We start from the raw sequence: 27,628 nt of genomic DNA, 5'->3' as shown, positions 1-27,628 counted from the left end.
TAGAGTGGCAAATTAGTGCTGTGGTGGTGGTTATTATTATTAATTGCTGGGCTGAACATATGTTCAGTGGCATTCTGTTCCCTAAGTGTGAGCATATACTTTTTCCTGTGATAAGCAAAAGGAAGAAAGGAGTGGGGAATCATACTGGGGCGGGGGGGGGAACAGGCATATTTTTGTTCAATTAACAAGAAAGGAAGAAAGCTTCTTTTCTGCAAGTGCTCGGCCTCTTCCTAATAGAGTTTTATCTTCCTTTGTCTCCTTTCTCGTTCCTCCACACACTCTCTGTCTACTCACTGCCCCACCAGACTCCTCACTTGATGGCACACAGCTATGTGTACTAGAAAAGCAACAAAGACCTACTATTAAAATCCAGACAATTTGAGAGTTGGTTTCGCTGCATCAGAGAACTCTGAAAATCATAGCTGAGCACACTGTTCAGAAGCAAAAACGTGGAGTGAAGATTGTAGTGCTATCTAGCAGCCTATTTGAAGTAGGGTAGTAAGTACATCAGGGAAAACTAAGATAATTACATGAAATACCACACAAAAGTGTTGTGTGTCTCTTTCATTGCTTAATTTTCATGCAAGAAATAACCAGAAATCCTTTTGTTTTGTAGCTGCTTAGTTAACTGCACACATACATACTTGTAATGACCGTCCTACAAGCTAACACCACTTGTCTCTGTACCCTGTCGCTCACCATCAATTGACGTGCCTCTTGTGTGTACCTAGATTATGGACCCAATCTCAGGCACCACCACGTCCTTTACTGTGCTGCCACCAGTTGATCTCTTTACCAACTATGTTTCCTGTGAAAGACTGAGGTCCATTCAGAACTTTGAAATAAGAACAGGGTTTTTTTGGTTACAAGTTGTTTCAGGAATAGTTCTTAAGCACATTCTTAAAGTTACACAAAGTGTTCTGTATATTCCTTTAACCTCTTCTATACTTAACTAATACAGATAACACTCTGACTGTTCACTCACTAAAATCTATCTCTGCCACAAAATTCCCAAACTATCTCTATATCTTCAAGCTCTCCACTCCTTTTTCTCTATATACCCCACTCTTTGCTTCAGCCCCCCTTCTATGTAGCTGTCTCTGCCTCAACAGCTCCCTACTGGTTCATGCAAGTGCACTGCTGAATACGCATGACAGGGTGACCACTACAATACCCTTAGCAAGGTTAAGAACTGGCCTTCACTATAACTATGTGACATCCATTTGCCTCACATCTAATAGTTTCATTGTACAGTGGTGCCTCGCTTAATGATTGCCTCGCTTAACGAGGAAATCACTTGATGATTAGGTTTTTACGATTGCAAAAGCGATTGCAAAACGATGGTTTAAATGGGAAAAATCCGCTTCATGATGATTGGTTCCCTGTCTCGATAACTGATTTTCGCATTATGACGATCTAAAACAGCTGATCATCGGGTTTCAAAATGGCCACCGGGTGTACAAAATGTCCCCCCACTGTTTTCTAGGATGGATTCCTCGCTTTACAGGCAGCGAAAATGGGTGCCCTATGGAGGATCTTCGCTGGACGGTCAGTTTTCAGCCCATTGGAATGCATGGAAGGGTTTTCAGTGTGTTTCAATGGGCTTTTTTATTTTGCTTAACGACGATTTCATTCTACAGCGATTTCGCTGGAACGGATTATCCTCGTTAAATACAGAGGCATCACTGTATTTACTAGGAGGACAGTGCAGTGGCATTGATTTATTCTGATTTATTGTTAATTTATATGGCACTCAGGAGAAGTTCTAAGAGGAGACTAGTGCTAGAATCAAACTTGGTGTGTGTGTGTGTGTGTGTGTGTGTGTGTGTGTGTGTGTGAGTGTGAAAGCATATTATCCTGAGCCAATTTTAGAGTCTCCCATTTTAAATCTTTTCTTGGAAGAATGCTACTGATGGACTGAAGGTAAGAAGCTTTTGTAGGCTTGAGGATGAGATTTTGTAAAACTGTACACCCCAGTCATCTTTCTTTATTTGAAAAAGCTCCTTTTCTTTCCTCTCTTCAAGCCCCCTTTTTTGTGTTTTGAATTCCCATTGAGAAGAGTGAATGGACCTACCTTTGAAACTGCCCTCAGGTCCTTCTGACTGCTATTCTATCTAGCTCGCTGCATCTACTCTAGCAAGAAGCAGCTCTCTGGCAGAAATCTTTCCTAGCCCTGCAGCTTCAGAGAATGTAACTGAAGATATCTGGGATCTGTGGTCTTTCTGTATTAGTTTAAGAAAGTCACATAAAAGATATAATATAAGAAACAGCAGAACCATTGAAGGGAAATTGAAGATTGCCTTTGCAAAACAGGTATACAAGAACAGGTTAAGTTTGTAGTTCTGTGTTTATGCAATATAAGCTGCATGCTCTAGGAATTGTACAAGATCTGTATAGGGGTTTGTTTTTGAGGAAAAGGCCTCTACCAATAATGACACCAATGGTGTCAATTATGCTAGAACTAAACTTTTTAGAAGTAGCACAAGGGCTGTGCAACCACTTAAATAGTCATTTGTACAACTGCTTGTGCAATTGGCACAAGTCTGCACAGCTGCACTTTGCACTGGAATTTTCATTCAGCTGCGTTTAGTCTATGGTCTCTATGTCCTTATTGAAAAGCATGGAAAACTATTCAGCAGGTTGTTGTGGGTTTTTCAGGCTCTTTGACCGTGTTCTGAAGGGTGTTCTTCCTGACGTTTCGCCAATCTCTATGGCCAGCATCTTCAGAGGACTGGAGTAGGAACTCTGTCCATGTTCTGTTGCTGTTTGTTGGATAGTTGAGTATTTATAGTTGTAGGAACAGCTTTTGTCTTTTTTTCAGGAGATAGGGTGATCAGCATGTTTTTGTTGTGATAAAGTGTGTGTAGGGGGAGAGATTATCTGTCACTGTGATTGATGGGTGTCCTTAGCTGGTCTTTTTGTGCAATAATCCCTGGCCCCCTGGCCCTTGTGGTTGGGTAGAGTTCATTGAGCTTTTGCAGGCTGTATTTTTCAGAATTGGAAGCCAGGTCGTGTTTAGTTTTAGGTCTTCTTCCTTTCTATTGAAAACATCCTATCTCCTGAAAAAAGACAAAAGTTGTTCCCACAGCTATAAATACTCAGCTATCCAACAAACAGCAACAGAACATGGACAGAGTTCCTACTCCAGTCCTCTGAAGATGCTGGCCACAGAGACTGGCAAAACATTAGGAAGAACAACCTTTAGAACAAGGCCAAAGAGCCCGAAAAACCCACAACAAACATTTGGATCCTGGACATAAAAGCCTTCGCAAATACATTATTCAGCAGGTGTTCACAATATTGGAAATGTTGACTGGGCACCCAACTAGAGGCAGGGGCTTCAGGATCATTTTACTGAAGGTTTTCCTCACTTTTGAGAGGGTTTGATGAAATGTTCCAATGTACAATTAGTATCCAGATCATAGTGTAACTCAGGATGAATCACACTCACCCTGAAGACAAAATTGGCTCTGATATTACAGTAATTCAGTACAAGTATTGGAACTCTTCAGATTGAACAGATCATAGATTTTGCAGATGAAATTATTTCTAAAAATGAAAATAAGAAAGAAAGATTTGGTTTGACTTCCAGTTTAAAAGCTAAAAGCATCAAACTCATATGCTTCATGTTATGATTAATCTTTTTCCCACTGAAAAGCTACTTTGAAATGACTTGTGCCCTTAAATGCTTTGATGAGATGTACACAGCAGAATATTTCAGTTATGCTCCCATTAAGGCCTCCTGTTCTAAATTGTTTCTGACATCCAGAATACAGTGGTGCCTCGCTTAGCGATTGCCTCGTTTAACAATGTATTTGCTTAGCGATGAGGTTTTAGGAGCAATCTTGCGCTCCGTTTAGCGATGTTTCCTATGGGGAAATTTTGCATAGCGATGTTTGGGACCTTGCTTCACTTAGCGATGACAGTTTAAGTCCCCCTGTTTCGCTTAGCAATGTCCATTTTCGCTGTTTTAAGTGTATCTTAAAATGTTCAAAAACTGTTTAAAATGCTTGGAATCGTTAGTGCACCTTGTAAAACCTTTGCAAACTTAATTTGGCTTTGTTCTGAGTCTTCGTTAATTTTTGGTGATTTCCCCCCCCCCCCAATTGGAATGCAAAACCTACAGCGTTTGCAGCATTCTTTGGCACTTCCCTTCTTTGGGATTGGGATGTAAACTGATCTTTTCCAGTCCTTTGGCCACTGTTGAGTTTTCCAAACTTGCTGGCATATTGAATGTAGCACCTTAACAGCATCATCTTTTAAGATTTTAAATAGTTCAGCTGGAATGCCATCACCTCCACTGGCCTTGTTGTTAGCCAGGCTTTCTAAGGCCCACTTGACTTCACTCTCCAGGATGACTGGCTCTAGGTCAGCAACTACATTGTCTGGGTTGTCTGGGATATCCAAATCTTTCTGATATAATTCCTCTGTGTATTCTTGCCACCTCTTCTTGATGTCTTCTGCTTCTGTGAGGTCCCTTCCATTTTTGTCCTTTATCATGTCCATCCTTGCACAAAAGGTTCCTCTGATATCTCCAATTTTCCTGAACAGATCTCTGGTTTTTCCTTTTCTGTTATTTTCCTCTATTTCTTTGCATTGTTCATTTAAGAAGGCTCTCTTGTCTCTCCTTGCTATTCTTTGGAAGTCTGCATTCAATTTTCTGTAACTTTCCCTATCTCCCCTTCATTTTGTTTCCCTTCTCCTCTCTGCTATTTGTAAGGCTTCCTTGGACAGCCACCTTGCTTTCCTGCATTTCCTTTTCTTTGGGATGGTTTTTGTTGCTTCCTCCTGTACAATGTTACTGGCCTCTATCCAAAGTTCTTCAGGCACTCTGTCCACCAAATCGAGTTCCTTAAATCTGTTCTTCACTTCCACTGTGTATTCATAAGGGATTTGATTTAGATTATACCTGAGTAGCCCAGTGGTTTTTCCTACTCTCTTCAGTTTAAGCTTGAATTTTGCTATGAGAAGCTGATGATCAGAGCCACAATCAGCTCCAGGTCTTGTTTTTGCGGACTGTACAGAGCTTCTCCATCTTTGGCTGCAGAGAATATAATCAATCTGATTTCGATATTGCCCATCTGGTGATTTCCATGTGTAGAGTCGCCTCTTTTGTTGTTGGAAAAGAGTGTTTGTGATGACCAGCTTGTTCTCTTGGCACAACTCAATTAGCCTTTGCCCTGCTTCGTTTTGAACTCCAAGGCCAAACTTCCCTGTTGTTCCTTTTATCTCTTGACTCCCTACTTTGGCATTCCAGTCCCCTAGAATGAGAACATCTTTCTTCGGTGCCAGTTCTAGAAGGTGTTGTAAATCTTCATAAAATTGTTCAATTTCAGTCTCCTCAGCAATGGAGGTTGGTGCATAAACTTGGATTATTGTGATGTTGAAAGGTCTGCCTTGGATTCGTATTGACATCATTCTATCGTTTTTGAGATTGCATCCCATTACAGCTTTACCCACTCTTTTGTTGACTATGAGGGCTACTCCATTCTTTCTACGGAATTCTTGCCCACAATAGTAGACATGATAATCATCTGAGTTGAATTCACCCATTCCTGTCCATTTTAGTTCACTGACACCCAGGATGTCAATGTTTATTCTTGCCATCTCCTGTTTGACCACCTCCAGCTTCCCAAGGTTCATAGATCTTACATTCCAGGTTCTTATGCAATATTTTTCTTTGTAGCATCGGACTTTCCTTTCACTTCCAGGCACATCCGCAGCTGAGCGTCCTTTCGGCTTTGGCCCAACCACTTCGTTAGCTCTGGAGCTACTTGTCCTTGTCCTCTGCTCTTCCTCAGTAGCATGTTGGGCGCTTTCCGACCTGATGGGCCCATCTTCCAGTGTCATATCTTTTAACCTTTTGTTTCTGTTCATGGAGTTTTCTTGGCAGAGATACTGGAGTGGCTTGCCAATGCTTGCTCCAGGTGGATCGCGTTTAGTCAGAACTCTCCACTATGACCTGTCCGTCTTGGGTGTCCCTGCACGGCATAGCCCATAGCTGCTCTGAATTACTCAAGCCCCTTCGCCATGACAAGGCAACAATCTGTGAAGCGGTCACATACAGATAGCATAAAGAAATATAAAAATCTGTGCTTAGTTCATCAAGTTCAGAAGAATACGATTTAAAGTTAAGTTATATTTTGAAGGTGCTGTAGAAATAGTAAAAGTGATCATGATAATGAGGGAACAGATGTGGCTTCATGAAGCTGCTCACATGATGAAACTCATTTTAAGAGTGCCTCTTCTTGGCAAGGCCATCTCATTTGCTTCTTAGCTATAAAAAAGGGAACAGGAATTTAAAAGACACCCTGGCTGGGATTCATTTGTCTGTGATTAGTCTGAAGAAAGGAATGACTTCTGCTCAATAGAGAGAGTGAAAAGCTCATAGTTCATTAAGTGGCAGCAGATTAGTCTTGTTGAGGACCCTGCTTGAAAAAAGTACTGGGTAGCTATGAGAGGGGTGGGCTGTTTTCTTCAAGAGCTTTCTTCCTATTCTCTCCTGGGAGTTTTAATGGTTGGCATGTCATAAGGAGAAGATTATTGTCTTGTTATTGAGCTCTCTTTCCCACTACTTTTTAGTTTGGGCTGCCCCCCCCCCCTACTAGTTCACTATGGAATGGCTTTCAAGTATAGATATAAGCTGAAGAAGCAGCAGTAAGGAGGGAAACTTTCTGAACCAGTTAATTTAAATGTATTTAGGCTGGAGAGTGTAACCCTCTTGAGAACAAACAGATACACACAGAGAAAAAGAAAGAAATGCAACAATTTGAATACAAGTCTTTTGCAGTGGTTTCAGGTTTCTGCTACAGATGCCCAAACATCTGAGAGCTCTGATTTTATTATTCTAATTTTGCCTGTCCTGGCGGCTTGTTTTCCCATGAAATGCATTAAAAAATGAGCTGTCTAGAAGGAGGGTATCGTTTTTTTTCTCTCCAGGTGTCATTGAGGCCTCAGTGTTAAGCAGTAAATGCACCGAGAACTCCTCTTCAGGCTCTTCCATTGTAATGAGTTGGAACATTTGACAAGCATAGTCTGATTGTTTTTCTCTATGGTCACTTCAGACTGAAAGCATGGATGGGAATTCTTCTTCCTTGTTAGAAATAAATGATGTTGGGCGACATGTATCTGGATGGGCAGAGAAATCCTAAAGCAGTATGGAAAACTGGTCTTTTTGTACTTTATTATTTAGATATGGCAATGACAAAGTATCTACGCCTTTGTTGTGACTGCATGTTTGTCTTAGGGTTTTTGCTCCTCAGACAAGATGCTTTGTTTCAGTCCCTTTAGGAGGAATGTCCATATCCTCTTGTGTTTTGTTCATTACTCTGTTCATTACTCATTAATCCTAGACGTGGCCCAGGTGTAGTGCTCTGTTGATAGCTGCATTATACAGGCTTTCAGTTTGTGTTCTGGATATCCACACATATTTTTTAAAAATCTTGTTTGATAGCAGTTTCCATTTTTTTCAGTCAGAATTATCAGTGTGCCCCACACAAATAAAACTATGCATCCAAATTCTACTGTTCCTTCTTTGATTCCAGAAACATAAACTGTGCAATGTGTTTGTACCTGCCATTTGCAAACTCTGGTATATTCAGATAGATGAGTTAGGAGTTGCTTTTGTCATTTCTAAACTTGATACAACTCATTCTTGTGCACAAAGGCAATGCTTTGATCTGGGACAAGGATGTGAGTGTTTATTCTCTTCGCTCTTGCAGGTGAGAACAAAACAACTGGAAAGTTTTCTCACTGTTGGACAAAAGTGTAAGATCTTTTGTGCATTTTTTGGCATTTTGGGAGCCCGAAAAACCCACAACAACCATTTTGGGACTTCTTTGCAGAAAAAAAATGTACATGTATTTTGGGGGGCTGGTTCTGATGACAAAGGACCTGGTCTTTTCAATCTCATTCAGAAGTGCTTGACAGAATTCCCCCCCCGCAAAGGCATGTATCAGCGTGTCAAGATACTCTTTTTCATCAAGGATGAGAAAATATGTGACTATACATTACATCCCTCTTTTGTAATAATATAAACCATTTTCTTCTCTCTTTTTGGCAGCTGGTTGGATTTTTGGTGGATTTTTTAAAAACAAGTTTAGGAGGAAATTGAAGGTATAAAAAATTAAAGGGCCTGAATATTTTGGGAGAAATCTAAGGTGTTTTGTCATCTTTGGCAGGCACAGCTATATTAAGGTCAGAATACTTTGAAGCTTCAGTTACCTGACTTACCAGGGCTGGAGTGGAAAAGACATGGCTAATGTTTCTGGAAAATAAGGGGCATTGAGGCTTTTGTTATTGTTTTCGAACAGTTGAGCACATTTCCAGAGTTAAATTTTGAAGTCTTGGACAGATGCTACACTACACAAGAATTGAACTCATTCTTGTTATGTTCACATTGTGGAGAATCTGAGAAGTCAATGCTGTCTTTCACAGGTACAATGTAAATAAAACCAAAGGAAGTTTTCATTTTGGACCCTTTTGCAGCAGCGTATCAACCCTAACCCTCCCTCACATATTCTAAGGTAGCCTCCCCCAATTTGAGGCCCTCTAGTGTTTCCAGCTATATTTTTTCAGCGTTAGTTATACTGACTGGGGAATGATAACCATTGTAGTCCAATTGTAGAATGGTAACAGTTGGAGACAGCAGGCTGGGGAAGGGTGTTTGAAGTCTCACGGGCCATTTTCATTTCACGTGACTGCCATCATTTCATCAGTTTTTTCTGTACAGCTTGAGGCGATGCAGACTGATATGATGCAGTTCACAGAACGAGATGGAAATGAGAATTTACTGTCAACGTCAGCCAGTTTTGTTTACTTGTTTGTTTTGTGGGCCCTTTCAGATGCAACATGGCTCTTCCTTAATCATGTTTTAAGGTACTGTATTATGAATACATCAGAGGATTAACCAGCTCTACCCTCTTCAGTTAAAAATGTCATTGTCTACCTTAAAACGTGGATGCAAATTATGCCAGCACCATGCTTAAAAAACTAATCCTAACAACTCTGCTGCTCACCGTGGTTTTTAAACTAACTTGATGCCAATTTCCAATTCTGGATTCCAATCACACATGAAATTGACGGACAGTGGCTGAGAGTCATTGCTGATTAAGGAATTGGCAGTAGCTCTTGTCTGCAGGTAAGAGACAAAGTCCACATGGGGATGACACTTTCAGATTAACATTAAAGGCCTCTTTATTTCATTTTCTGATTCGTTAATTTCTGAAAGAGTGCATCTGAAATCCAAATGCTTTGTTTTAACAAAAAAAAGGAGCTTGAACATGTCTTTGTATTTTTCTTTTTTTGTTTGCCCTCTATCAAATTGCCCAGAAAACTTTTAATCTAGTAATATAACAAGGGTAGATAGATGTCAGCCGCAAATCAGAACATCCAGGAGGGGAAGAGAAGGAAATTTGTAGAAGGATGTGGATTGATTGGAATCTAGTGAAGAAACTTCTTAGCTTCACTCCTTCCTTGTGGATGGACTCTGTATGCTGCTGAGCTCCATGATGCCTTCCATCCTGATTGTGACCTCCTATAATGCTTGTGGGTCGTTTTTGCCTTTTTCCTCTAGATTTTTTCTTCCATTTTGAAAGGATTAAGTTTGCTACTGCTTCCAGGCAGCGTGTTTGTGTTGCCAGCTTGCTTCCTTGAAATTATAATTTTTATCTCCCACCACCTCCATTTTTTTTTTTTGAAATATCCTCTATCTACTCCACCTTCCCTTTCCTGGATTATTTTTGCTTCCTGCTGCTCTATGCTGGTGGTGGACTGTTTAGGGCTGCAGTCCCTGGCATTCAATCCCTGGCTTGTGGATGGCTGCTTCTGCCTGGGAACTGAATAAGGCAGGAAGGTGCGAGAGAAATGGATGGAAACGGACAGGAGTGAAGTGAGTGCACTTGCTTTTCTGCTGGAGGGGAGGCTGGTCTGGGGTTTGGAGGGGATGGCGATTCAAAGCCAGGGAAATAGGGGTCCGGCCGGTCCCTCCTTCCTCCTAAAGCCAGGGAACAGGAGCCACTTTTATCTCCCCCTTCTGCCCTGACCCCCCCCCCAACCCTGGGGCATGTGCAGGAGCATATGCAGAGTTATCCCCCATGCTTGTGGGAGCTGGAAAACACACACACAGCAACACACACACACGCACAAGCGGTTTCTCTCAGCTTGAGAAATTGCAAAGGGTGGAGAATATGGCTTTGTGTGTGTGTGTGTGTCTGTCTGTCTGTCTGTCTGTCTGTCTGCAAATCCATTTTCCCCACCCTTTGTATTTCTCAAGCTGAGAGAAATCCACGCCTTCTGTTTTTTTCCCTGTTTTTTATAAAGTGTTTCAAATCTGTCACACAACTTTTTAAACTTTTTATTTTACTTTATTAAGTTTTTATTAAAATAAAAAAATCAACAAATAAAACAAGGGGATGGGTCTCCATTAAAGGAAGGAATAGATTGTCTCCATTGGTCCTGGGAGCCCAGTAAGTGTGTATGTAGATTTGTTTTGTTTTTGTTTTTAAACATTTTCAAAAACACGAAAACACAGTGGCCAGTGGATTCTGAGTTTTGTACTCCAAAAAATGTGACTTTCCCAGTCTTGACCTTTCAAGACTGAGTAGATTGAATGGTTATGGTATTGCCCCATGATCAAAGAGCTATTCTCCCCAATACCTAATTCCAAAAGTGACATGCCCCCACCCCACCCCACCCCCATGCACAGAGCGCCCCCAATATGTCCTCCTTTGTCCTCCTTTTTGGCTTTCTATGTCCTCCTTTTCGTACACATGTATCTGGCAACCCTAGGTAGGGGGTAGTGTGTATATATATATTTTTTTAAAAAAATCCCTTCCATATGTGTGGGTGTGGGTGGGAAGACTGGTGTTTTCCTTTTTAGATTGATTTTTAAAAATCTTGTTACTGTATTTGGTTAATTTACTATGGATTGCCTGCTTTGCCCTATCTTTTTGAAGTATTTATAAAACATTATTTAAGGGCTTTGGAACTGATTCTCTGTTGCCTATATTGCCTTTTCTTTTTTCGTTTGTATTTTAATGGTTTTGGGGGAGGGGCTTTCTGGCATTCGCCCTCATGGCCCCTGCTTGTCTTTCCCTCACAAAGGCTCATGTTGCGTTTTCCTCTCACTACCACCAGGGGATTACCTCAATCCACAATATACAGTGGTGCCCCGCATAGCGACGATAATCCGTGCAGCAAAAATAGTCGCTATATGGATTCGTCGCTATGCGGGGGGGAAAAAGCCCATAGGAATGTATTAAAACCCGTTTAATGCGCTCCTATGGGCAAGAAACTCACCTTTAAGCCAAAATCCTCCATACGGCCGCCATTTTCGCTGCCCGGTAAGCGAGGAATCGGCACGAAAACATAGCGGGCAGCCATTTTTTTACCCGGTGGCCATTTTGGAACCGCCGATCAGCTGTTGGGAAATCATCGTTATGCGAAAATCGGTAAGCGAAACAGCTTACTGATCATCACAAAGAGATATTTTCCCATTAAAAACATGGCAATGCGATCACAAAAACGATCACAAAAATTGTCGCTATGCAGATTCGTCGTTAAACGGGGCACCCGTTAAGCGAGGCATCACTGTAAATGACGTTTGTCTGAACACTTGTTTTGTGAACAGAAGTAGAACTTATTTATTAAAGTGAAGCAGATTGAATAATAACAAAAGTTCTTCTGATACACATTATACATAAGCAAATCATCAACAGTTCTCTAAGTACATACTGTACTTCTTTTCTCTTGCTATATCATTACCACCTTCTCTACCTATTTTCCTAACCAGCATTATCTCTCTCTGACTAACCAGCCCTATCTAATTCCTCCTTCTAGCGCCAAACCTCATGTACCTGCTGACTCCACCTCTCCAGTCCTCTCATAGGTTCATCCAAATCAGCTCATGAATATGAATAGCATGAGTGAAGTGGGTGATCGTCACAGGCTTTTGAACAGGCATGGGACAAAACAGCACCAAAGAGCTGGTCCCTTTCATGTTTAATGAAAGGACGAGTACCTGAAAGACAATGAATGAGGCAACCCCTGAAATAATCCAAAACCAATGCATTGCAAATGTTTTCCCCTACACATCTCTACCCTACATGTCTACTGTGGTCCTAAAACAGTCAGTTCCCCTTTGATTAAAAAATAAGGCACTTAACATAACAGATTATTAATAGAGACTATGGTGGGGCTTTTTCTTTCCTAATCCTTGAATAAAGTGGATTATATGTATAAAAACATACAATCTGTTATTTTCCTTTGCCTTATTTAAAGTTCCTTGACACTGTCTGATTAATAATTAGCTGTGTTTTAGAATTCCTTTCTATTAGTATCCAGTAGGTGGTTACATATCAATTTACTTTACAGGGGGAGCATTTCCCAGAAATCATAGTCATGAGGGAATGATTGGACAATGTCATATTTTCATTTCATATGTCCAGCCAGAAATGGAACAGAACCTGAATCAACAGCGCTCTTGGTAAATGTGAATATGAAAGTTAATCATTTGAAGAAAACTGATGGTAGTAAAAAACAAAAAATAACATTATTGGCGCTGTTATTATCATTTAGTGTTATTCTCTGTTAAACGCCTGTCCTGATTGCTGTCAGAGGTTAAGGTTCTGAGAGATAAAAGGCTTGCGTGTACACGCACACTCTGACCCCTCATTCATAGAGTTTGCATGCAGTGTACAACAATGTGCTTCCCTTCTGAACTTTTTTGGGACACGGTATGGCAAGACTGCTGCAGCCTTCATCCAGTAAAATCCCAAATGGATATTGGTTTCAAAGGGAACGATGACTAGCCAGTATGCTAACTATTTTAATTCAGTAAAGCCTCCTGTTCTCCTTGATGTTTGCTAAAGTTACGCCCAGCAGCTGTAGAGGAGAATGTGCAGAAGGAACTGAAGGAGAGTCCTGTGTCCTTCCTCCTGTTGCCTGACCAATAAATCTCAAGTTTGAGTAGGCAGTTAGCACCAAGCATCCTTTACCTTGATGTGCAACTTTAGGTACCTGTTGTAGAGTTGGGTGTGAGCAGGCTGTAAATGAAGATCTGCTGCTAGATCTATGGATTGTTTGATAGCGAGCGCCCAGCTGTTAATTATGTAGTCCAAATGCTGTCAACACTCTGAAAAATGCAGAATATGTAGCTAGTAAGAGAGGCAGTGTTGTATAGTGGCTGGAGTGTTGGCTTGCAACTTGGAAGCCCCAGGTTCAAATCCACATTCAGCTGTAAAACTCATGGGACAATCAATAGCTCTCAGTCTGACCCACCTCACAAGGATACAGTGAGAATAAAGTGTGAAGCATTTACCCTGCCTTGAGCTCATTGGAATGGGCATAAATATAATAAAAAGTGGTAAAGTCTCAGAATATTTTGTTACACAATCCCTGTGTATTTTGTTTTGTAAGTTCATGTAGTTCTGAAGGCTCCTTTCATGTATCCTGCTCTGTACTGCTGGACTGTATAAAAACCTTAATTCATTGGTGCTTAAAATTCAATTGTGGACAAGCCAGATGATGAGAGAGCTTTTCGGAGGTATCATAATTTTTCAAGCACCTTCTTATAGGCCTGTATGAAAATATGTAATAAAAGATAACAATACTGCTACTGCATGTGTTTTGAGGAGCGTTTTTTGTTGTGCCTCTTGGCTTTTGTAATTTTTACGGCTTTGCAAGAATTCATAAGACTTTAAAGCATAGCCATGTGGTGTTCAAGATTCAAATTTGTTATTTTACACTGTGTGGGAAGCTATTTTCATTCCTTCTTATAAAAACATTTGCCAAGTGCTGAGCTTTCTCTTAAATTGCCATTTGTTTTTCAATGCTCTCCATTTCTAAAAGCCATTTTATCCACTTCCATCCTATTTCAGCATTTCTAGACGGGCAGTTGGAAAGGGATTTTTCTAGGCAGAACTTCTCTCATTGCGTTAATGGATGTCCCTTTGAATTTGCATGCAGGAGGGGTTCCTATCCCATCATCCATCTTTGGGTGCCTGTGGTCAGTGGTTTGGAATTTTCCATCAACAGTTAGCCATCTAGACTAACACACAGGTTATCTGGTCATTCTTAATCCCATTGGTGTGATACGTTTCATCTGTTTAACCTGACAGCAATGGTTTCTAACTTTGTGCACAGATAGATATGCAAACCCACACCATCATTTTAGCAATGCAGTCATACAGTGTGTAGCCTGGCATCGTACTGGTCATTCCCAGGCTACTGTGGGGTTGGCATGAGAAAGGTAAGGGAGAAGGGCCTGACAATGCTTGCATAATGCATAAAACCTGCTTTGTTAGGCAAACATTGGTTGGGAGAAGAAACATGTATTTTGGAGTTGAAAAAGGGATAAAGAGGGTACCAGATTCAGGGAAGATGCCAAAATTCTGAATTCTGCACATAGGGAGAAACCTGTAGCATTTAACTTTTATTAGCAGCAGCAGTTACACCCTATAGAAGGCACACTCATTTCTTGTGTAACCAGAACTCACTGCCAGTAGGGGGGGGGGCAATGTTGGTTGCTTCCCTCCAGATCAGTTCCTATGTCATTGTACCAATATTTACATCCAGCCCTAGGCAAAGAACTACTTGAAGTGAAGAACAAAGCGATTCCCCTTTCCATTCTATCTACCAAAGCCCACTGGAGTGACAATTGGCTCTTTCTTCCCCAGTGCCCGTGGAACAGCGTACCTTGAAGTCCAGCTGATTAACATAGAGGCTCTCTTCCAATGCCTTGCAGATACCTCCCAGCATCTGTCACCCAAGGGACTGTTTCACTGTGCCTAACAGTAGGGTCAACCTGTTTCTTACTTGGTACTGCTTCCCATTTGATTGTGTTTCTGTCCATCGGAGGTGTACATAATCCAGTGTGAAGTTTGCCTTGACTGATGTAATGTTGCAAGTTCTTCTGTTGCAGCTACTCAGGATCAGGTCAAATGGCAAGGAAGAGGGCTAAGAAAATGTGGGTTAATGGATTTAGAGATGAATTTGGAAGATGAAATGGAATCATGTATACACCAGGTTTAAACACATTTTGGATGTGTTTAAACTTGGATGTTATGTGTTTACATCTAGTGTATGTGTGGTTGCATGTATATTTAAGTATTCACAGACACTCACTGGCACTTCAGCCCCATTTGTTGTAGAATATTCAATTATATCATGATCATTAGCTTTGCAATGGAGCAAGAATTGGAACCAGGATCTTCAGAAGTCTAAGTGATCCCCGAATTACCAGACTCTTCCCTTTTTTCCCTACATGACAGTGTGCCAACTTTTTCTTCCTTAATCCATACATTTGAATTTAAATGAGCTTTGTTATATTTTAGTCCATTCCACACATTAGATGTCAGCCACACTGCCTGTATCCTCCATGATGACTCTGCCTGTGTGACACATGCATCTCCAGCGTGTCTCCTTCATCGTTTTTTACTTCCACGATTACCGCCCCTGTAGCAACATGCAAAATGGCCTAAGCAGATCACTACTGAGCAAAATATGTCCTCTGAATAACAGAAGCAGTATTTCCAAAGAGCTACTTTGGTGCAGTAGGGCATTGGAGCTTCTATTTTGAAGATAGTTTGTGGGTTTTTTTTTTTTTTTTTAAAACTACATATTAAGTAATGCATTTTATTAAATGCTGTCTATTGGCATTTTGAACTACTGAACTATCTAGCAGTTCTTGTAAGGACTGGTTTCTTTTTAAAAATGGCATCCTGGGGAGGCGGGGAAATAACACAGTCTAGTATTGTAGACATGAAGAATCTTTGTTCTGTTCCTTTAACAAGAGTGTAGCAAGTGTGCTGCTGTTTTAAACCTGATTTTTCACGAATAAAAGAACAGTTGGACTGCATGCACACACACCCTGCAGGGCAGGAACAATGTTGAGGGTCACGTAATAAGCCATATGAACTGACAAGCAGATAATTGACGAGCCCAGCAATTGTTTCTCTGCCAGGCGGAAGTATTTTGAGCTTCTTAGGAAATAACGGGGGTTCCGGATTCACAGAAAGAGGCTAATGGAAAAGAAAATTAATATCTAGCAATTAAAAGTTAGTTTAATATGCCTTTAAAATGTAATTGTTGTAGTGGGCACATTCCACTGGGATGTTTTCCTTCACAATCCAGCATTGAGATGAATTCACTGAATCCGTGGAGCTTTGGCAGGAGAACTTCTCATTGGTTCATTTCCAGCATCTTTTACAAATGGTGTTAATATCCCTTTGGCCCCAGCCTCACCCTTAAGCATTTCTGGCACTTTCAGCCACCCAGTCTCCTGTGTCTCCAAAAGAAAACACATCTCAGGTATCATATTAATCAGACTGGTATGAGATTATGGCCTGAAAATTGCTGTTTTTGGATACAGATGCCTTATCCATTTTAAACAACTTCAGCAGTTAAGGCGTAATAATAGACGGTGGAAGTCAACGTCTCTTAGAAGACGAGGCAAAAACTATGTTTAGTAAAACAGATGAATATCCCAGAAGCAGGAAATTTAGTATTATTAATGAAAACAGGCAGCCTTATTAAGAATATTTTCATGATACTCTACATAGTATTGAAAATACCCTGGTTGTTTCTTTTGTCTCTTTATATCACAAACCTTTTGCTAAGTGTATTTGGAACTGTTATCTGTAAAAAGGAGAGAGGCTCAAATTAACAACATGACTGGATTCTATGGGAGGAGGAGGAGGAGGAGGAGATTATTCCTTTCCTGGTGTTATGGCAGGCAATAGGCAAGAATTCCCAAGAGATTCTTAGAGTTTTGCCCATTCCAAAGGCTATAAAAATGATCATGCTATTACAGGAACAATAGAACAGTTTCATAAAGTCTTTTCGCCAAGCGACAAGGGCCGTACTTAGAGCAGTTCTGCTTGATTGATCATGAGGACATTTTATACATTTCTGATGAAATATTGTTTTAGGTGAAGTATTGCCAACAGAATAATTTTTTTCAGAAGGTGTTTGTATGTCAGTGAGATGGTGGCATAGCTTAATGAATAGAGCATGTACACTGCATGCAAAATATCCCAGGTTCAATTCCTGGATCTCTAAGAGGAGACAGCACAGACACAATTGGTCTTTTCATTCTCATGCTGGAAAGAAAAATCTTCCTGTGGCTGATCACTTGTTTTATGGGGTATATTGACATCCATTTTGTCAAGGATAAGGATATTTGCAAATATTTGTTGCATCATTATTTTCTTCATATGCATAAGCTAGTAGTGCTGTTATTTTTGGCGTCGGTTCGTTCTCATCTTTGAGAGTTTTAGGAAAATACTACAGTACCAAACTGATTGGTATCTTCTGCCTGCATCAGTCACTTGCTTTCCCAGGCTGTTCAAAAGAGACTAACCCATCAGGAAGATTTTTTTTTAAAAAAAAGTTATTGTATTCACAGATGAGACAAGTGCGGAGAATCTGCTATGTACATAGATTCTGCTGGGAGCTTCAGTGGTTAAGTAATCCAGTCTGCCTGTATCTCTCTCTGTGTGTTTTATACGGTGGTTACATCAGAACATGCATCTCTTTCAACTAGAGATAATCGTGTGGGGAAAAAGAACTGTACACTCTGTTTTAGTGATTGTTTCAGTGGATTTTTAAGAGAGTATCATAAATGGGGTCAGTTTTGCTCTGATTTCTTTAGGCAAAATCAAGAGGAAAGGAGGTGAAGGTTTCCAGAGGGTGTAATTGCCTCTCTCCCAGTAGATTCCGAATGAGGATTTAGTTGAAAAAGCAAGAGATCTAAATTTGGTGATCCCACATTCCCAATTAAAATTTGCCTCCCAAGGACTGAAGAGTTTGGTCAAATGAATATTTAATAGAAGCTGACAAGAATAATAAGGAGATTCCAGGTTGTCTTCTCAGAGTTACAATAGGAAGCAACGTGGGATCTAGGGCTTGCTTTGGGGTTTGGCAACCGATCTTTAAAGTGGAGCTGGTCTTTCATGCCTTCCTGAGAGCAATTCTCATTCTAAGTTTTCAAGCCTGACCAGATTACATCGCTTTTCCTCTTGTCTCATTCGCTGCCCACCATTTTCTATTCATTCACACCCCTTGTTCTTTCCAGGAGTGGTGCTTTGAGCCAGCAGCTGCCTTAATGATGGGCGCTGATTGCTTCGTTCCCTATTCACTCCCTCGGCTGTCTTTGAAGTGTGCTCAGGTCTCAGGCTTCAGTTCAAAGGTCGCTTTGTTTATTTATGCAAAGCTGGTTCATCTGTGAAATGGGGCTTTCAAGCCTCTTTCTCTCCCCCCCCACATCAAACACTCACAAACCGGCTACAGTGAGTCAGTGCCGCAGTTGGCCTTGCCACATTGCAAACGTGAACTACTCACTGGACCACAGAGAAATGATGGGGTTATGCTTTCAGCTGAATAAATGGGGCTATTGTTCAGAAGTCTGATCAGAATCTGTTGCTAGCTTAGACCAAGTGGTTCATTGCCTGGCTAAAGTAAAATATCCCCAGAAAGTCAAGTGTAAATCGTTCAGATCCAGGCTTCCAAATAAGCTTCTCCAGATTTACTGAGAACCAAACATTCTGTCCAGGCATGTTAAATTATTCTACTATTTAGAATAACTAGCAAAATGCCTAATGCTGACAGATGGGGTATATGTGTGTGTGTGCATGGTTTGTGAGGGAGGAGTTGCAGAGACCTCCCATGCAGTGTATTTCTCAGAGCTCCCCGCATGGGCCCACAAAAATTCAGGCACTCTGCTTGTTCATGTCTTACAAGCCAGGAGGTCACCAGCGGGTCAGAATCACCAGACAGGTTACAGAGTGCACTGCCTTAGCCCACAAATCTAGGCCATTCCTGCCAAAGGAGATCTGTCTGGTCTTGGCATCGCTCCTTCTGCTGGACTGAACACCTGTGTTCTCCTGGAGGATATCTGGAGGATGGCTACTAGGGCACACTTTCATTTTTGTGAAGCATTGATCACTTTGTCTCAGTGGAGTCCTCCTTTAGTTGGAAGACTGAGCAGCAGAAAATGTGCTTCAGGACATAACTTACGTTATCTGGGGCATCCCTCACTTTCCTGCTCTCTTGCTTGCCAACTTGGAATTGCACGTTGCACTACATGGGAAGTTCCAGATAGGAAAACTACAGCTCTTCTCCCTGTGCTTTGAGTTGTGTTGTCCTGCTAGGATAGAAAGTAGTTTGGTTGCAAGATTAACCGGGGACCCCTTTGGTGTGTCCTATGTTATGTTGTCCTTTTAGGTCTCCCTTGCTGCATTTCTACTAATGTTAAACCTAGGAAGTCCTTATCTCCAGACATCAAGATGGGTGTTACTATGGGAAAATAAGGCAACTTTCTCTTGCCTTCTATGCTGTGTGACCACTGAAGGTGCTCACTTAACTGAGATCTCAGTTGTGAGCAGATTTAATAGGATTCATGTGAAGTACATGGAATGAAGATGCTACCTCTAAGCCCAGTCTGGCCGAACCACTGTTTGTTGAGTATTGACCCAAAAAACCTACAGGCCTTTCCAAAGGATGCATAATTAGGCTTTCTGTGGACCACATAGAATTCTGGAAAGGATTTGGGTAAAGAAGATTTGGCCTAAAAAGAGGGTCTGCTTCAATATCTCTCTCTCTCTCTCTCTCTCTCTCTCTCACACACACACACACACACACACACACACACACACACACCTATATCCTTTCTGCCCAAACTCTCTGTTTTCCATTCTCATTCTTTTTGTGAACTTCATTAAGAAACAGGATGTTGATTTTGTGGTGCCTTCTGGCATATTAGGCTTTGTTTCAACATGGGGTCCTGAGGGAACCCTGGGGCCCTTCCTTGCCTCCTTTCCTCTCATTATTTTCAGTGGAAGTATGTCAGAATTAAGCTATTTAGGGGTTTCTTCCCCCACCCAAGAGATTCTTTGAGACTAACTGGAATGCAAAGGAGAAGGTAACACCTTTAGACAATAGTAAAAAGGCAATGAGCAGCCAAGTCCCTCCATTATATTTCCACTAAAATGAGTGAGGTTCCTGGCTGGCTAAAAGGGACCTCTGGCTTGCTATTTGACAAGGTCTGAGTTGCTGCTAAATCTGTCATTTATCGTTGACATAACCTTGGGAGGCAATCCAGGAGGAAAGTTATGTGTGCATTCCAGTAAACTGAGGCAATTCAGAGTCAGAAGGACTAGAAACAAACTGTAAAAATAATACTTCTTTTTTGCTTCCTTGTGAGTTCCAAAGGTCAGGATAGTGGAACATCTGTTGTAATTCAGTTAGCTCTTATTCGTAGGGAATAGTGATAAAAGAAGCAAGCTGTAGGTAGGTGCTGATACTGCGGTGTGAACCTTAACCTGCCAAAAGAACAGACACAAAACCACCGTGACATCTAAATCAGGTGGAATGTTAGAAGATTCTGTCACTTTTCCTACCTGATGCAATGTGTTTTCCAATGGTTGCATCCAATAAACAGGTAGATCAAAGTCCCAGCACATAAATATTTAAATCTGGCACAATTTCAGTGGGGTTTGCATTTATGAGATGTTCAGAATGCCCCATCCAAAAATTTTTCTGCTTATGCCATGTAGTACTGACTGAAAGCCTCACCATACTAAATCTTTACCATATGGGGTAGTGACATGTTTCTAACTTCCAGATGTATGTGCTGTTCTCTTGTAAGTCTTCAGTGAGATTGTTGTTGTTGTTGTTATTTGACATCAAGTCACTTCTGACTTAATGGTAACCTTATGAATGAGCAATCTCAAAATGTCCTGTCCTCCACAGCCCTGCCCAAGCCTGTGGCTTGCTTTAGGGAGTCAATACATTTCATATTTAGCCTTCCTCTTTTTCTGCTGTCTTCAACTTTTTCCAGCATTATTGTCTTTTTTAGAGAATCTTGCCTTCTCATTACATGCCCAAAGTAGGGCACCTTCAGTTTTATCATTTTTGCCACTAGAGATAGTCCAGGTTTGATATGTTCTAGGTCCCATTTGTTTGTCTTTCTGGCAATCCAGGGCATCTGCAAAGCTGTCCTCCAGTACCACCTTTCAAACAAATCGATTTTTCTTCCTGTCAGCTGTTTTTACATTATAGCTTTCACATCCACACTTGGTGATCGGGAATACAGGAGTGTGAATGATTTTGGTCTCCGGTGATATATTCTTACACTTGGCAGTCTTTCCTAATCTCTTTGTTACTGTCCTCCAGAGTTTCAGTCTTTTTCTGATTTCTTGGCTGCATTCTCCATTCAGATTCATGATTGAAGCAAGGTATACAACATTTTTCACTATTTCAGTTTCTTCATTGTCGACATTCGGGCACCACTTGGGGACAAGGCTCCACTGGGAAGATAGGGACTTCCTAGCTCTGGGATCATCAGGAAGGGATAACTTGGATAACGAGCCCCTTTGAAGAACCCTCCATCTTGCTGTCTTCTGATTACTGGTGCCCAAACAATAGGGACAACATTAGCCCTCCTCCAATTGCTTGGCACCTCACCCACTTCCCATGATTTCAAGAAAATAATGGACATTTAGCTGTGAGAGTTCTTGAGCCAGTTCCTTCAATACTCTTGGATGTAGTTCATCTGCTGGATAGCTCGGGAGAAGGAAAACTCTGACTTCAAACCTCCACTGCCTTGTTGCTATATCCACCGATGAAAAAGGCTTCAGGAGTCAACCTCGAAGCAAAATCCGGAGCTGGAGTCCTGGAGGCAGTTCGTGTCATTCTGTCAACTCTTGCGACGTCGCTGAAACCAGTTGTATTGGCTCTTGCCTTTCCATTGGACTATTTCAGTGACGCGGAGAGGGGGGGGATTTGCTGCTTGCTTGAGTAACAGCCTATCCTCCATATTATTTTACCCAGGCTTCTTGCCCTGGAGAGGACACTCCAGCTTCGTGTACAGCGTCGAAACACTAGATGCTGTTGCAAGTCCTCTATACAGAGCACGTTACCAGAGTCTCTCGGACTGAAGGATGCCTATGATTGTCGACATTAAATAATGTGTACTTCTTCTGTAGTCATGATTTTTGGCTTCTTCATGTTCAACTGCAGCCCTGCTTTGGCCATTTCTTCTTTCTCTTTAACGAAAAGTCATTTCTGCCAATAAGATGGTGTCATCTACATATCTTAAATTACTGATGTTACTTCCACCAATTTTCGCTCCTCCTTGATTTGAATCTAATTTGACATTCCATAAAATATGTTCTGCATACAGGTTGAACAGATAAGGGGGGGAAATGTACCCTTGTCTGACACCTTTGCTTATAGGAAACCATTCTGTCTCTCCGTAGCTTCTTGTCCACAATACAGGTTACATACCAGGACAATCAAGTGCTGAGGCACACCCATTTCTTTCAGAACAAGCCATAGTTTCTCATAATCCACACAGTTAAAGGCTTTGGTGTAGTCTTTAAAGCATAGACTGAATTTCTTCTGAATTTCTTTAGTGCTCTCCAGAAGCCAAATGATATTTGCAATACGATCTTGAGTGCCTCTTCCTTTTTGAAACCTAGTTTGAGTTTTGGGCATTTCTCTGCGAGATTAAGAGTTACAAAATCTTCCCTTTCAAGAGCAGAAGTTGACAGTAATGGGCTAGATGGATTAATGGCACAACCCACTGAATGGCATTTTCCTTTTCTCATATTCCTTCTTCTGGGTCTTTATTCTTTATTATAAGACCTCTTCCTATGAACCCCCATCCACCCTGGGATAGGGAGGGAGGGAGCACTACGTCAGGGTAGGGATGGTACAATTCAGACCAAAGTTTAATTGAGGTTATGCCCAGATGAGTAGGTATGGGATTGCCACCTGAGTCAGACTGCTGGGTTTTTCAGGTGAAAAAACAAACAATGGAAGGAACTATCTTGCACTTGAGGTCAGATACAGTAAACAGGCAGGCAGGAAGACAAAACTGTGTCTATGTACTGAATCACAGGTGTTCTAGAATCCAGGAAACCGTATTGTATTTTATCAGGATGAACCAGTCAGCTTATGTGGATGATTATTGGTATAATTTTATGTTCCTGTAATTATCTGAATGAGCTCTACAGTGTGTTCATTTCTCCAGCTATGAATATGTATGATGCTGCTAGCAGAACAGTATGGCATTTACTTTCAGTCAATACTGTATTCCTGGTAACTGTAAGCTGCTACATCTGGAAAAACCTGGGCATTCCAAGTAAATGGCCTTGCTTTATGTATATACACAGAGAATTCCATTGATTGTACATCCATTTTTGTCTATAAAAGATTGTTCCCATGACTTAGTCCAATCCAGTACATTTGAATTGCTCATGCAACCATTTGAGATGCACACATATTCATAGTCATATAGGTGTGCAAGTGAGACGCTTGCATTTTATGAGAAGCTTCGCTTAAACCAGCCCTATTTTCTTACTGTTTTAAATACTTTTTAAAATCAGTCTGCACTGTGATGTAGAAAGACAGTGTATAAAGATATATAATATCCCTTTTCTGTTGCTTACAGAAAAAGTAAAGCCACATCTTTCTCCCTGTAGCCCCGCCTGTTACAATGTATTTTTCTCCTTGATAGGCTGATGCCTTTCAAGACTTTTTTTTTTAAAGAACCGTGCTGTTTAGCAGAGCTACGTTCTCCCCATATTTAATTCCACCACTCCCTCTCAAACTTTTTTTTTTTTGGTAGGAGTTACATTTTCCTGAGTCTCATAGGCAGGTTCACGGTTTGAGGATTTGGCTGGATAACGAGCAGAGATGCATCTTCAAAGGATCTGGTGCATTCATAGCAATTTGGTTCACATGAAAGGCTTGGCAGCCTGTCAAGTGTGGCTGAGAATGCCAATTAGCTGGTGTGCATGAGTGGAGTCAGGGCAGGAGGGGGGGCCCCCACTCCAGTGGACATACTGTAACATGAGGCTGGAGACAAAGAAGGGAGGCCAGTCTTGGTATGTACCAGGTTGGGTCGGATTAAGTTCTAATTGACAAAACCTCTGTTGTAAATCTGCAGGAAGGCATTGTGAGTATCTAGAGAGGATTAAGTTCTAGAGGGATCGGTCTAAGGTTTCAGAGTTTGGTTCTAAAAACTGACAAAATCCTTCACTATTTGAAATGAATAGTTGTAAATTTGTCCACATAGTTTCTAATCTATCTGTTGTTATTTTCTTGCTCTTGATTTGTTGGTAACTTGCAGGGGAAAATCCAGAAGCATCTGGAGAGAGACTTTTTAAAAAATTAATTACAAAAGGAAGACCATGGCATTATATGGCAATGTCTGACGTGCACAATTAATGGCTGATGATTTGGGCAGGTTTTATTCCCTGATGGTTAAATTACAATGAGAGCAGAGATTGGCCTAGGTTGGCCCTGGAGCCTCTGGGGCTGAGTGGGGATTGGAAGCGGTATTTGCCAAGCCCAAGGCTCTAGTCACAACCACACACTGTCTCCTACACCCAAGTAGGCCATCCTGGTGGTGCTTTACCTTGTTCTCTTCTATCATGCCAATCACTTTCATGGAGGAGGTGAGAGAGGTCCAATAACTGGTGTGAACTGGAATTTGTAGTAAATTTCAGCATTGTGTATGAGGATGGCATCCCAAACAAAATTATTAGCTGCATTTAAAAGTTCTTGAGTAACAACTCTGACTCAAATACATTACTGCTTTTTAACTGGTAAAAGAGGTTTTAGTGTTTATTTCCTAAATCCAAACATATGTTATATATCAAATCTGAAGTGCATCATAGCCCTGTTTGTACTTTGCTTTCACATATAGTGGTGCCCCGCATGATGACGATAATCTCTTCCGGGAAAATCACCATTAAGCGAAATCGTCATCATGCAAAAAGCCTTTCCCCATTGGAATGCATTGAAACCTGTTTAATGCGTTCCAATGGGGAAAGTACCTCATTGTCCAGCGAAGATCACCCATAGGGAAGCCATTTTGCGAGCGCCGATCAGCTGTTAAAATGGCTGCCCTGCGAAGCATGGGTCCGGAAAACACAGGGCAGCCATTTTAGGAAGCGAACAATCGCCGGAAAAAATCGTCGTCTTGCGAATAAACGGTCCACGAAGTACGGACCAAATCATCGTCAAGCGGAATTTCCTCATAGGAATGACTGTTTTGCGAATCGCTATAGCGATCGCAAAAAGTCGTCATGCGGTTTTGTCGTACAGTGGGGTTGTCGTCTAGCGAGGTACCACTGTACAAAGCAATATGTGGAGGATAGAGCAAGACCACATGTGCTGGTGCCATCCATGACAAATTGCATCCCGTGGACTTGCAGCAATTTGTGCCTGAGTTTTGCATCTGATCAAGAAGGGTTCCTATTAGGGCTGTTGATTGCATGAAGAGCCTATAGAAGCATAGCTATGTGCTATGTGCCTTACTAAGCTCCTCTTTGCAGATGTATCAAATAGAGAGACAGTGCGAGGCAAAACCAGGAGACCAATTGACTGTATATGGTTCTGGTCACACAAGGGAAATGTTATACAGTATAGTTATCCACCAGTTCTGTTGGTATTTTTGTTTTCCTGGTCATATCACACAGAGTCAACACGAAGACATTTTCCTGGCTAGTAGTGTAACTGTGGAACATTTTCCCGTTGCCAGAAGGGTTGTGTTATTTTGTATCTTAGTTGTATCAATGCATTCCTTGCCAGGATTGCCTGTGTGCACAACCTGCCCCACTTCTTTTCAGAATCGAAGTGGCTACCATTTCTGCGGTGTGCACATTATTTTTTATTTTATTTTTCGTGCCCAATACATCAATACGTTGGTAGAGTAATATTTTTTTCCCTGTGGGAAGATACTGTACATTGCCACATTGGTATGCCAATGTCACCGGGGTGTGTGTGATCGCCAGTCCTGCTGTGATGATATCCTAAGTCCATTGTGTGTAGTGCATTTCTGCAGGAGCAGCCAGTGCAACAGAGGGACACTTTCCTGAACAGAAACCCTGTTATGAAAGATTTCCCAGGCAGGACCTTGGATTGGTATCTAAAGTATTTTTGCTGATATTCATATATACTGTAGAACTATATAGGCCAATATAGGACTAGTGGCCAAGTTTGTTTCTGCATAAAGAATATATAAGACAATTCTTACCTCTGTTATAACATATTTTTCGTTTTTCAGTTACATCCATGCTATTTTAAATTGTTGTTAATGCATTTTATCAAGTATGTGACCATACAGTAAAGATTGATTGATTGACATAGTCTTACAGCCCAGAAATGACACTTTCCCATTTAAATATTAGAAATAAACACATTTTAATTGTTCCACAGAAATTCTTCATGATTTCAAAGAGCTGATGTAGCACATACATGTCTCACGGAGCAATTTAAAAAAAAATGGAAGCCATCACATGCATGCTTGCAGAAATGCAAACCCCACATAGTGAAGGCTTGCCTTAGGTAACGTTAGAAACACAAGTCCTCTGAGTGGTGTTCAAATTCTTATAACAAATGTCCAGCACCCTCAGAAAATAACCCCTTCCTGCATTCTCTAGAAGGAGCAATGACAGGAAACCCTTTACTGTCAACTGGAATCCTAGCCAAGGAGCACAGTTACTTTTCTGCTTCCGTATTTCTCCAGCCAAGCCCTCTTTGAGATCAAGGATATAGTAGCTAAATTGTCTGGCATGACATTATTTGTTGCATATGTATCCAAGTATAAAACTGTATCCATTTCCCAATGTCATATTAATAACAATCAGTCCTGTGCAGTTGTTCAGGTTAAGGCATGGGGATGGTGCCCTGGTCTTCTAGTGAGGTTCAAGGCTGACTCTGGCTCTCTCCTAGTCTATCACTCTAAACATAACTAAGGTTGTGCTAGAAGCACATTTATTTTGTTCTTGTATGACTTAACCAAGTTCTGCATTTAACATCAGTAGCCGTCTTCTCCTTCCTTCTCATTGTTGCCTTCACAGTTTCATGTTGACCCCATCCCTGGCATAAATAAGCAAAATCTTAAAGCCAGGCACTGTGTCAGTTTCAAAATAAATAAAATACATTTGCACTTCCTGGATTTCTCTGGAAGCTGTGAAGTGTTGCCTCCAGCATGACTGGTTCCCAGAAATCTCTGCTGCCTTTTCAGCTATAATTTTGATTTATGCCTCCATTTGCAAGGAGTGTGAAACAGTTCCATCTCCTCCTTGGGAACGCCAGCCCATAAATATAAACAAAAGGGCTTTGGTTCTCTATTAATGGAAGCATTAATTAATCTCCCATCATGTTAGTAGCTAGTTGAAAAAGTTAAAGACCAGGAAAGAAACGAAACTGGCCAAGCAGCAAAACATATTCAGTCTGTTGGAATGGAATGAAGGGGTGCATTCCAAAGGCAGCAGGGCCTTCGCACAGCCTTCAGCTTGCATCCCAGTCCAAACACCACCTTGTGACGGCTTTAAACAGTCCTTCTTTCTTTCTCTGATTACAGATGATGCCAGTTCAGGAAGGGAGAGTTTAGCACCTGAAAGGCCCAACAGTGAGTCTGAAGATCACTCTGGAAAGCTGTGGGGTAAGCAAAGATGCATAAAGTTTCTATACCTTTGCCACGGCCGGAGGACTAAAAAAGGGAGCATGGCTCTAGTTCACTGGAGCTTTCCCTAGCAGCAGTTCATTCCCATGGCCCAAATGCCAACTTTAAAAAAAAAAAGGATAACAGAAAGAAAAGGAAAAGATAGAAAGC

The 27,628-nt window shown here is 41.2% G+C and overlaps 2 protein-coding genes across 5 annotated transcripts in view; one reads left to right on the top strand and one right to left on the bottom strand.

Moving 5' to 3' along the window:
- Positions 1 to 27,628, bottom strand: part of LOC144588123 (uncharacterized) — a 395,823-nt gene that overhangs the window by 286,091 nt on the left and 82,104 nt on the right. The gene's annotated exons all lie outside the window — the stretch shown is intronic.
- The window catches only part of FGFRL1 (fibroblast growth factor receptor like 1), a 246,375-nt gene that overhangs the window by 189,616 nt on the left and 29,131 nt on the right, over positions 1 to 27,628 (top strand). For all 4 annotated transcript variants that reach the window (XM_020797052.3, XM_072994804.2, XM_020797053.3 and 1 more), the window contains one exon: positions 27,377 to 27,457. In XM_020797052.3, the coding sequence (XP_020652711.1) occupies positions 27,377 to 27,457 (81 nt within the window). The remainder of the gene's footprint in view (positions 1 to 27,376; positions 27,458 to 27,628) is intronic.

The sequence above is a fragment of the Pogona vitticeps genome, chromosome 3 (assembly GCF_051106095.1).
Source record: "Pogona vitticeps strain Pit_001003342236 chromosome 3, PviZW2.1, whole genome shotgun sequence".
NCBI classification, from domain to species: domain Eukaryota; kingdom Metazoa; phylum Chordata; class Lepidosauria; order Squamata; family Agamidae; genus Pogona; species Pogona vitticeps.
The sequence above is the reverse complement of the archived record's forward strand: the minus strand, read 5'-3'. Positions and strand labels throughout refer to the sequence as shown.